Genomic DNA, 11,913 nt, shown 5'->3' with positions numbered 1-11,913 from the left:
CTGGGCGGCAGAAGAGGCTTTATCTGGATCGCAGGATATCATATGACTGCTATTGGTTTATCGTGGGCTGTGGATAACTTTTTATGTCCTGATCTTGAACTCGGGGACTGGGCACTGTCCCTGAGTCTTTTTTTTTTCTGCTCCAGGCTACTTAGGGCTCTACCACTTGACTCACAGCTCCACTTCAGACTTTTTGGTGGTTCACTGGCGATGAGTCTCACAGACATTCCTGCCCCAGGCTGGCTTTGAACCTACGGTCCTCATATATGAGCCTCCCGAGTAGCTAAGATGACAGGTGTGAGCCACCGGTGCTCAGCAGCTATGTGTCTTTTGTGGGTGTCTGCACCGTGCATCCTGATCGTACATCTCAGTGAAGCTTTGTCTTCTGAGTTAAGATGCGGACAGGATTAAAGACCTTGTGACACAGTCACAGTTCCCTGTGTTGGTCCAGACGCCAAATAGGCAGAATGGATTTGAGGATTTCGGGAGCTGGGGTGGTGGAAATCTACAAACTTCTGGAGCTCTTGGAGGGCAAAACTCTATGTTCGCGTGCAGAGCGGCCGTCCACCTCGGGCAGAGATGCCAGGATCGTGGGAAGAGCGCCCCGTGAGCAGGAAAGGCGGGGAGAGGGAGGGGAGAGACTGCGACTTGCTGTGCAACTTTTTTCTCGTTCTTAAGTCTAAGCCCCGATTACAGCCCTTCAACACTCTCTAAAATGGAAAGGTTTTTTTCTTTTTTTTAACATGGAAGCAATTGAGTTTCTAACCGATACTAGGTAGTACCACGACTTACAACTCAACTCCCTATATTTTCCAGTGGAGATTAATGGGGGAAAGAAAAAAAAAAGTCGTCTGCAGAATGGCCAATAGTGTTAGCTTTTCCTAAAGCGAGCACGATAAACCCGCTTTAGTGAGATAAAACCAGAACTGTGATTGGTAGACCGCTTGTTTTGAAACCGCCCTAACGGCAAGGGGCGGGCCATCTGTGAATTCATCTCTAGTTCCGGTTTCTTAAAGACAACAGGAAAGAGAGGTTTTGACGGACTTTCCTCCTCCCTCCTCCCCCCCCCCTCCACTCCCACACACACTCGTCCTGCCACGCCCCATCCAGCCCCGCGATTTGATTGGTGCTAGTGATTTTACCCGCTCAGACTTCTCAAGGGGCGGGAGATCTACACCAATCAAAATGAGTGTTACAGAGACACTTTAAGCGGGATGAAAGGACGGGGTAGGAAAGGCCATGTGTGGGGGGAGAGGGAGGGTGGCGCTCATTCTGAAATCTCATTTTCAATTGGTCCAAATCATTACTCCCTTTCCCTCATTTGACCTTCAGGAAGCTGGCGCGCGGACGCTAGCCAATCAGCATGCACTCCGCCTCCTGCCTTTTCCCGCCCTCCGCTCCGGGCCGCGGCTTCGACGTAGGCCAACGCTTCCTCTTCGGCAACTCTAAAGGCCCTTCCGCTGTTATTTATTCTGAAAGCCACAGTTTGATTGGCTGAACCTCCCGGTCCGCGCCCGTTGCCCTCGCGCACCGGCCAATTGGCACCTGTGTTGCATCCTCCCGGGGCACGGACGAGGGGGGGAGGCGGCGGCCATCTTGAGCCGCTGCCGCCATTGGAGTGCCCCCCCTTTCTCCCCCCCTTTTGCCTCTTGACAGGAAAGGTTTAAGGGGGGAATCGAACCCTGGGAGGCCGGGCCGGGCTCGGGGGCCGCCCCGGGGGGCCCGGGCCATGGATGTACGTCGTCTGAAGGTGAACGAACTTCGCGAGGAACTGCAGCGCCGCGGCCTGGACACTCGCGGCCTCAAGGCCGAGCTTGCTGAGCGGCTGCAGGCGGCGCTGGAGGCCGAGGAGCCCGACGACGAGCGGGAACTCGAGGCCGACGACGAACCGGGGCCGCCCCCCGGGCACCACAACGAGGAGGTCGAGACCGAGGGGGGCTCCGAGCTGGAGGGGACCGCGCAGCCACCGCCGCCCGGGCTGCAGCCGCACCCGGAGCCCGGCGGCTACTCGGGGCCGGATGGACATTGTGAGAGTGCGCGGGGCGGGGGGCGGGAGGCCCGGAGTCCGGGGGACGCGGGAGTCCGGCGCCGGAGGTCGGGGAGACGGTCTCGAGCTTCGAGGGATCGAGCCCGACACCCACCGCTTGGGGAAACGATAAAACAAGAATCAGGGGACCTGGGCCTCGGGGAACGAGCGGGCGGACCGAGGGCATTGGGTGCGGTGGTGGTGGTGGTGGTGATGGGGGAATCCGAGATGGGGAGGGTGGGGGGTGTCTCTGGATATCCTACATGCTCGGGACCCTGGGAGGTCCAGAGACCGGAAACTGCTGTTTCTGGAGCTGGAGAAAGTCGGAAGAACTACAGACCTTTTTTTTCTTCTTCTTCTTCCTCTTTTTTAGGGGGTCCAAAAAAAGGGCTCTTGGACGTGGCAATCTTAAGTTTGGGGGTGCGCTGATTTGGGAGGGGGGGAACCTTGTTTCCCTAGGGTCGTTCGGGAAGGGAGAGTTTTCGAAGGTTCCTCGAGTTTGCAGGCCGGAGGGAGTTAACCGGGGATTGTGTGCTTTGGGGTTCTGGGGTGGGTTTGGCGAGGTTGTCGGTGGTTGTAGGGGGCAGAGCGCTCTTGGTGTAAGGCTGGTGATGCATTTTGGGGGGTGTTTGCAATAGGGACTGTGATTGGACTGTGCGGAACCCGCATCTCTATTCCAGGGCCATGGGGGGCGGGGAGCAACTTTAAGGGGCACGCGGCTTGGCTGGGTGCTGGGAGGTTTGGGGGGGGGGCTTTTCAAATTGGCTTTCTGGAGGAGACTCAGGGAAACTTTGGTGTCGGGCCAGGGAGTGGCTGAACTGGACAAAGGATTTGGGGGACGGGTACCTCTGCAGAATAGGTTGGGTTAACTGGGTAGCAAAGGATGGATGGGGGCAGAAATCAAGTTGGTAATACTGCAAGTGGATTCTTGAGTCCAGCAGGGAAAGAGTGGGTAGTTGGGCTTGCACTCATACCCCAGGGGAAAACTTGTAGAATGTAGGAAGAGAAAGGAAACCTGTTGACTTTGCTGAGGACCTCCCTGAGGCGCCAGTGGGGTGGGGGTGGGGGCCTGCGGTGCTTCTGGGGCTGAATGCTTCCAAGAGAGGGCTCCTGGGTCCCTAGAAGCAGTTACTTGTGTGCCCCAAGAGAGGGTGGCTGGGGGTAGTGGGGAGCCTCTGTATCTGCTCAAAGATGTGATTGTGGGAATAGAAGGGGTTCAGGCAGATCTGAGTCCTCTGAGGAGAGAGAGAGGGAGAGGACTCTAGGACTGGAGAGAATAGAATGACTGGAGTTGGAAAAGAGCTGCCTGATTCTGGCGTCCAGGGTTTGTGGTGTTTCTCAAAAAAGAGGGCCCTCCCTGGGGCTTGGAGCTAAGACTGAGGAAAGAAATGAGGTCACAGAAGGAACTTGGGATTGCCATTAGGTATACTGACTTGTTCAAGAAAGATGGGATCTCCTGGAAGGGGGCAACCTGAGTGTCAGTTTGGTCTAGAGTGTAATTTTAGGATACCCAGAATGTGCTGGGAATTCCCACAGGAGTGACCTATACCGCTCCCTGGCAGTGTGGCCTGTAGATGTGTTTGTCTGGAGCTCAGGGACCCTGGCAGGTGCAGCAAGGGGAGGCTGCCCTCACCTGACTGGCTGCCAGAAGGGTCTCTGAAAGGTGAGTTTGGGGCTTTCAGGGAACCTGGCTCACTGAGTCCAATCTGGTTCCATGGTAGGCAAGTCACTTCACTTCTGTGAACCTGTTTCCTTCTTTGTAAAATGGTTACAATATTGACCCCAGGATTGTTACAAACTCACACGGGGTCTACTTGTTATTAGAAAGAAGATGGCAAGGCAGCATCTGTGGGTACAGGAAAGATGTTTAGGGAGAGAGAAAAAGAGAGACACATTGTGGGGGGGAACACTGCTTAAAGCCTGGTAAAAGCAGAATAGTTTGAAAGGGCTGGTTGTTCCAGTTAAGAAGATGAGTTCTTCCTCTCTCCCTTATTCTCATTGACAAAAATCCTCTGAGCCCCCGCTTCATGTCCCCCCTGCAACTTCCTTCAGCATTCGTAAACAAATACTGTAGCCACTTGACTTGGGGCTTTTCTCCCTTTGGACTGTACCTGGTTTGTACCCAGATGTACTTGTCCTCTGAGAAAGGATCCAATCAATTAACTAACGAATGGCAAGAATAGTTTCTCCTTGCCTGGTTCTGCCTCACTGCGCCTAGCAAGGGCTGCAGCAAGGCACGTAGCAGCGATCCTGCCCCTGGGGCCAGTTGCCTGCACACTGCCCATCCTAAGTTTTCTAAAAACTTCTCTTTGGTTTGTCTGCGAGATTCTCCTTGAAGCATCTGGTCTGGTGCTTTGTCCCATCTCTTTGTTCAGTCTAAGCTTTCCCATGTGTGCTCCTAGCCCAGGAGTGTTGTTCTGTGTTCGCATCCATGAGTCATTGCCTATGTATCCTTTGAGTTGAGGCTTACGTTCCTTTCTAGGTCCCTTTCTCGCCTCCTGGTATTCCTAGTGCCTGACACAATCAAAATGAACGTATTTTGGTATAAAGATCTGCTCAGTTAAGCTGCTCAGGCCTCACTGGGGCAGGCTCATCCTCAGCTGTATTCTGGGTCTGGTGTGTTGTATGCCCCTCACCAATAACATTGCTAGTCTTGAGCTGAGTTCCCCTTAGCTACTTCTGACCTAACTCCGGCTGTGCTAACAGCTCAGACCCCCTCCCCCCCACCTTAGGGTCCCTTTTCTGTTTCCTCTAGCTAAGGTGGCTACCCTTTGCCTTGGCAATTGTTATCAGTTCCAGGAGGTTCTTAAAAGATGTTGGCTTGCACCTGTGATCCTAGCTCCCTCAGGAGGCTGAGATCTGAGGATAGCAGTTCAAGGCCAGCCCAGGCAGGAAAGTCTGTGAGACTCTAATCTTGAATATTGGAGAGAGCCAGAAATGGACCTGTGTCTCTGGTGAGCACTAGTTGAACAAAAGAAGCTCAAGGACTGGCACTCCAAAAAAAAAAAAAAAAAAAAGAGTTTGGCTATACTGATGGGGCAGAGGGCCAGTGTGTGTGCTCTGAGTATTTTTTAAGCTTGTACTCTGAATGCCAGTCCCCAAGCACTGCACTGTCCAGAACAGCTAGGGCTGCTGGCTTTAAATGGGGCTCCATAGAGTACCAGATGCCTACAGAACTGGCATCGGGACTTGAGAGGCCAAGCTGGGCCCCTGCCCTGACCCAACTTCTCCATGGTCCGTTGGGTTTGTATGTTGGGTTTCTGTAGGACCCGGTCACAGGTGTGGACCTGCAGCCTTTTGAGGGGCAAGCTGGGGCCGCTTTGTTGTGGCACAAGTATTCCTCTTCTACAGACCAGCCGGCCCAGTGAGGTGGTGCAATCTAGCCTAGGGCCTCCAAAAGCACCCATCTAACTGCCCACTTCTCTTGTCTTAAGATGTCATGGACAATATTCCCAGGCAGAACCAGTTCTACGAGACCCAGGTCATCAAGCAGGAAAATGAGTCAGGCTATGACCGGAGACCGCTAGAAATGGAGCCGCCACCGCCCACCTATCCCCCAGGTAGGAAAGTCCTGTACTCCCGCTCCTGATGGAAGCCCAATCCAACTGAGCCTTTGCATCCAGCTTGGGCAATTTTCTTTTGGGGCTTTTGTCACTGTGTAAGGTTTGCTTTGATTTAGGGGCATGAGGGGGAAGGTTTGAACTTAGGGCAAGTGTTTGCTAGACAAGTGTTCTACAGCTCAAGCCACATGTCCAGCTGTTGCTTTAGTGTTTTTTGGTTTGGTTTGATTTTTGCTTTTTGGAAGAGGGCGTGGCAGTGCTGATTTGAACTCAGGCCTCCCAGGGCTAGGCGGAAGTGCTTTCACTGAGTCATTCCTCCGGCCCTTTTAGAGATAGGATCTTGCATCCCCGCTCATGAGTGTGGTGTGCCTATTGTGGGCTTTCTGGATGACAGGCATACACCACTGTGCCCAGCTATGTGGCGTGGAAGGGGTTTTGTAAACTTTTCTATTCTGGCTATTCTGTTCTCATACAACAGTCCTAGGCCTCCAGGAGGAGGACTAGCATTCGAGGCATCAGCTACTAGCACCCGTCTGCTTTATTTTTCAGATTGGATCTCCTACTTTGCTTGGGTTCAGCCATGGACTGTGATCCTCCTATCTCTGCCTTCCAAGTAGCAGGGATCATAGGCCTGTACCAGAATGGCCAGGGTCTTGTCAACATTTTTCCCTAGTACTAGCCTCAAACTGCATTCCTCTTGTCTCTTCCTCTCAAGTAATATACCTTCCCATGCATGGCTTTGTCTGATTTTGCCATAAAAGAATTCTGGCACACTCTATGGTGTTGGGAAAGGAGATTTTTCATGATACCTTTTTAGGTTTTAGTACCAGTAACCCAGGGCAGTACTTGAGGTCAATACTTGAGTCCCTTTTAGACTCACAATATGAAGGCCAGAAAGCCTTGTAAACCTAGCCTGGTATCCCTTGTTCTGAAGAATAATTGTTCTAGGATATCATTGCTCCTTGAAAAGGGTTCTTTAGCCAAATGCATCTAATCTCTCTTGGAGATTAGAGCATTAAAGGCTTTACTTTAAGAAGTCCTGGATTGAAGTAAACCTGGTGTCATCTCGGGGTTTCTCTAACTTGTAAAGACATCATTGCAGAGCATAGTTCCCCCATCATATAGAACCCAACTTCTCTTGTTTTATAGATTGAGTTGGTGGCTTGTCCTACTGCAGAACTGAGGCTGGCAATTGGGAAATGAGCTCTCGGCCATTGTTCATACAGGACTGACTGTTCTATTTAATTTATTTGTCAGTCACGGGGCTTGACCTCAGGACCTGGGTGCTCTCTCTGAGCTCTTTTGCTCAAGGCTAGTACTCTACCATTTTGAGCCACAGTGCCATTTCTGGTGGTTAATTGGATATGAGTCTCATGGACTTTCCTGCCTGGGTTGGCTTTGAACCAGATCTCAGCCCTGAGTAGCTAGGATTATAGGCGTGATCCACCAGCACCTTGCTCAGGACCCTATTGGAACATGAGAGAGTCTGAACTGAGGTCCCCCCTCCCTGCCCTTAATGTTGTAGCCCCAGTGCCTTTGTTCTTTTAATTTGTGTTTTGAGACTGGATCTCACTATGTAGCCCAGGCTGGCCTTGAACTGGTGACCCTCCTGCCTCAGCCTCCCAAATGCTTAGTGAATCTAGTTAATTCTGTCTAATTCTATTTTGGTCGGTCCACAAAGTGAATTCCCTGGTGTTTGTGTGTGTGGTTCAAGATGTTGATGAGTAGAGGTTAAACTACAGATTTGTATCAAGGTCTACGGCCTGTGGGAGCATCTGGCCAAGGTGGGTGTTTACTGTTATCAGCAGCCATTTACTAAGGGCCTGCTCTGGTAGTCATAGAGCTATCTTCAATATGACCAACTATCATTGCTGTCCTGGAGACTAAGGAGCCTTGCTGGGTCCCACAAAGGCTGGGAGGTGGTTGGGTGGACTTGGTTAGAGTGCTAAGATGAGCTACAGCAGCAGGCATGGGGATGCTGAAATACTGCAAGGCTGAGTCCATGATTTGTCCTTAGTTAACTGGTTTTTGGAGTCTGTCTCAGACTGGACCTCTTATCAGTCCCTGGAACGTTAGCTCTCCTTGACTTCGAGTGTATAGCATGACTTAATAAGGTTGTTCCATCTTTGTGATGACTGGGCTACAGACTCTTCCTTCTGGAGTAACAGTACTTAGTAGGACCACAAAATGGGTAACTGGGCTTAGTAGAACCACCATGATCTTGTCAAGTCGCCCCCTCTTTCCCCTTGTCAGACTGAAGTTGCTATGTAAGGTACAGATTCTCGGGGAAGAAAAATTGGAGAGGGTGAAGTCAAAGCCTCTTAAGGGGTTCCCAAAGGCCCATAACGAGCTTGTCCTCTGTAGTGCTAGGGTGCCCCTTCTCATGAGCCCTGAGAGTCCACTGCATAACTTGTGTCAGCCCGCCTCCTGCATCCCACCCTGAGCCCCTCACAGAGGCCCTGGCCTGCCCACCAGGCTCTTGTTGGGCCCGGTTCTTCATCATGAGTCAGGTGCCTGTGACCTTTCCTGGAGTAAAAGGGCCAGAGAAATAGTAGCTGAGCCCTTTTGTGAGTGTCTTGACCATCTGACTTGTCCTGGCAATAGACATAAAAACAGAGATGAAGCAAGAAGCACCCCCCAGCTTCCTCCCACCCGAAGCATCTCAGCTCAAGCCAGACAGACAGCAATTCCAGAGTCGAAAGAGGCCTTATGAAGACAACCGGGGACGTGGCTACTTTGAGCACCGAGAGGACAGGAGGTGGGTGTAAGAAACGGCTGCTGGCTCTTCTCCCCACACTTGCTTGCTGCCAGATCCATCTTCCTTCAACTTTTACTCCTTCCTCTTATTTCCTCCTTGCTTTTCACCTGCACAGCCACTTCGGAGCACCCTACATTCTTAGCTGTGAGATTGCCGCCTTGGCCTTTTACTTTAGTGTACCTGCATTGCCACAGGGGCCTGCTCCTGGCTCACCTGCATCCCTCCAGTGAAAGAGCTTTTCTTTCTTTTATTTTTATTTTGGTTGTTGTTGTTATTCCTGGGGCTTGAACTCAGGGCACTGTCCCTGAGCTCTTTTGCTCAAGGCTAGTGCTCTATCACTTTTTGAGTCACAGCACCACTTCTGGTTTTCTGGTGGTTTGTTGGAAATAAAGTCTCATGGCCTTTCCTGCCCAGGCTGGCTTGGAACCATGATCCTCTAGATCTCAGCTGGGATTACAGGAGTGATTACATGCATCAGGCTTGAAAGAGCTTTTCTAATCTGGACAGTAGGGTTGCCTTTTACTGCTCTAGGGTAGATACTAGACAGACCTTGTACACAACTAAGCCACAAACGCCTGGAGGGAGTAGCCAAGATGCAAGTGAATTTTAAGAGCTTTCAAGAGGGAGTGGACTCTGCACTGACCATTTCCCTTTTCCCTTTCCTGACAAACCCTCTCCTCCTTCCTTCCCCTCTCCCTTCCCTCCTCTCTTCTCTCTCCTCCCTCCTTCCTCCTCCTTCCTCAAGGAGTCTGAAGCCTGTTCTCTTCATGGCATCCCTTCCCCTGCTCCTCTGGATTGTTCTTCTAACACTTTGTGTTTCCTGCCTGCGGAAGTCCACTCTAGCTAGCTTATTGGAAAGGGCTTGAGCGCTGTGCTATAACAAAAGTCAGGACACAGAGCCCACACTACACAGGTTCCTTCCACTGCTTCCCACGAAGCAGAGGTTGTGTAGGAGCTGCTTGCTGATTATTTAAGATATGACAGGCACCCTCACACTGGGCCCTAGCTGCTCTGGACTGGTGGGACAGGAAGCCTGCTGCCAAAGGATGCCAGTGGCCAGGTGGGCCCTCTGGGCACCCAGGTGGGCATGAGATCTTGCACATAGTGGATAGAGCTGTGCAGGCTGGGCATCCAACCACCGCCTTACACCCTTCTCTTCTCTTCAGTGGAAACCAGGAGTATTTTAACATGATCCTTTTTTTAGTGTTTTAGTAGGAAGATAATCATGTACATAATTGAGGACACTGAGAGACTGAGAATGTGGGTCATAGCAAAATCCTGTCCAATGCAGGGTTTTAGGAAGCCTGGTGTGTGGGTAGATGTTAATTACTGGGGTTTGTCCAGGCTCTTGCCCTCACCCTGCCTGTTCTCTAAAACTGGGGCACCCTGGGCTACTGTAGCCTACAATCAATGGCAGCCAAGCAATAAGGCAATTCTGGTTAGGTCAAAGGCAGGGATCTGAATCTTGGGGTGTCTAAGAAAGCTTCCTAAATGGTTCTGGTGCCTCTCTTTAGCAGAGTACCCCCTCTGGTGCAGCCCCATCCTGGGAGTTCACAGTGATTGCTTTGGGGCAAGTAGGTAGGGTTCCAGAATTCTTTTGCTAAACTCTAGAGGCCATTGGGGGGAGGGGGCATGCGTGAGTCACCACAGAGACTTTATTCCCCTCCCCTGCCCTCCTCCAACTGTTCTCGTGTGACTCCATCCTTTTCCCAACACAGGGGACGCTCTCCTCAGCCTCCTGCCGAAGAGGATGAGGACGACTTTGACGACACCCTGGTGGCTATCGACACGTGTGAGTCCCTTGGGAAATTGTACCCCAACCTCCAGAATCCCAGGTACACTGGGAAACATCACCGTTGCACAGGGGAGGCCAGCTGAGCCTTGGAGCCTGGGCAGGTCATTCCACTTCCCCAGGCTTCTCTCCAGGGAGGAGACACACCCAGAGGTCTTTCAGTGAGTATCCTCTGAGAGCTTGGAACCGCCCTAGGTGCCTGAAGAGTTACCACCTAATCAGGAAAGGAATCTGAGTGCTACTGGGGAAACTGAACTGTTTCCATCAGCTACTCACATTCGTGGTGAAACCAATGCTGCTTTGTCCTCAGCAGTAGTGTGGCCTGCCCTGGGCTCTGCCCATCTGCATTTGCTCTCCACGGCATCAGTGGCTTCCATCCTGACTGCATTGGATCTCAGAGCCCTTGAAGGAGAAGTAGGGGGTAAAAAGCTCTAAGGGTGTGGTTCAGCATGGTGCAGAGCAAAAGCCCAGTAGTTCATTCTGCATTTCCTGAAAGAGTACTGGCCTTGTGCTTGGGGAAGAGTCAGAATGTCTTACACCCAATCTCATTGCAGGCTTTCAAAAGACAAAGTCTACCCAGAGTAAAGTTAGCCATTTTTGAGCATGGTAGGGAACCGTGGTCTAGGAGGTGATCTGAGGCAGTAGAGTCCCACCTCTGGAGAAGGGAGAGCCTATCATGAGCGAGGTGGGCAGGCAAGGCTTCCTGGGGGACACAACAGGAGATGGGGCAGGAACCTGTGCCTCCAGGGCATCAGTCTCAGCTGGCATTGTGTGCATCAGAGTCACAGCTTTTTTGGTGTTCTCTTTTTGGTGGTTTTGTTTGTTTTTTTTGCCAATCCTGGAGCTTGAACTCAGGGTCTGAGCACTGCCCCTGAACTTCCTTTGCTCAAGACTAGCACTCTACCACTTGACCCACAGCACCACTTCCAGCTTTTTTGTGTGGAACTGAGGAATCGAACTTAGGGGTTCATGCATGCTAGGCAAGCACTCTACACTAAGCCACATTCCCAGCCAGAAGTCTAAATTTGAAAGTGCTGAAATGAGGAGATACTCCTGTCGGGGCCATTCATCTACATTTCTCCTGGGTCCCGTTATTGGACTCCACCAGCTGAAGTCCCTTTCTTGTAGGGTAGCAGGAGGCTAGTGTGCACTAGACCAGACTTCCTATTCAAAGTGAGAGTGGCTAGAGAGTGCATTGGTTGCCGGGAACACTCCCTGGCAATGTATTTTGTTACTCTTAACAAAACCTGAAAAGCATCACCAATTGCAGGCTTTTTCCTCCACAGATAACTGCGACCTACACTTCAAGGTGGCCCGGGACCGGAGTAGTGGCTATCCACTCACGATCGAGGGCTTCGCATACCTGTGGTCGGGAGCCCGTGCCAGCTACGGGGTCAGAAGGGGCCGTGTGTGTTTCGAAATGAAGGTGAGAGGGAGCAACAGAGCAAAAATAAGGACAGGAAGCAGGCCCAGCCATGGAATAGACTGTCCCCAGCCACCTTGATCAGAGCTCACAACTGCAAGGAATTGGCTGTGCCCAGCCAATCTACTGATGGGTTTGTAGAACTAGGCACAGGCAGTGTGGGGGTGGGGAATGACCTAGAAGCCAGGCATGGAAGCTCACGCCTGTAATTCTCGCTATTTAGTAGGCTGAGAGATGAGGTGTAGAGGATGGCAGTTTAAGGCCAGCCCAGGCAGGAAAGTCCACTAGACTCCATCTCTAAGATAACTAGCAAAAGAGGGGACGAGGGAGAATGATGGGAAGGGGTGAATAGTC

At 51.7% G+C, this 11,913-nt stretch overlaps 1 protein-coding gene across 3 annotated transcripts in view; it reads left to right on the top strand.

Annotated features, from left to right (window-relative positions):
• Positions 1-1,573: 1,573 nt before the first annotated feature.
• The window catches only part of LOC138812800 (heterogeneous nuclear ribonucleoprotein U-like protein 1), a 29,164-nt gene continuing 18,824 nt past the window's right edge, over positions 1,574-11,913 (top strand). The window contains exons 1-5 of one of the 3 annotated variants that reach the window (XM_070000990.1): positions 1,576-2,027; positions 5,461-5,586; positions 8,191-8,344; positions 10,063-10,136; positions 11,423-11,562. In XM_070000990.1, the coding sequence (XP_069857091.1) occupies positions 1,730-2,027; positions 5,461-5,586; positions 8,191-8,344; positions 10,063-10,136; positions 11,423-11,562 (792 nt within the window). In that variant the 5' untranslated portion in view covers positions 1,576-1,729. Of the gene's footprint in view, positions 2,028-5,460; positions 5,587-8,190; positions 8,345-10,062; positions 10,137-11,422; positions 11,563-11,913 lie in introns of all 3 variants that reach the window. The other 2 variants (XM_070001008.1, XM_070001000.1) reach the window with 2 other exon arrangements.

Source organism: Dipodomys merriami, unplaced genomic scaffold (genome assembly GCF_024711535.1).
Source record: "Dipodomys merriami isolate MVZ:Mamm:240054 unplaced genomic scaffold, mDipMer1.0.p SCAF_106, whole genome shotgun sequence".
Lineage (NCBI taxonomy): Eukaryota > Metazoa > Chordata > Mammalia > Rodentia > Heteromyidae > Dipodomys > Dipodomys merriami.
The sequence above is the reverse complement of the archived record's forward strand: the minus strand, read 5'-3'. Positions and strand labels throughout refer to the sequence as shown.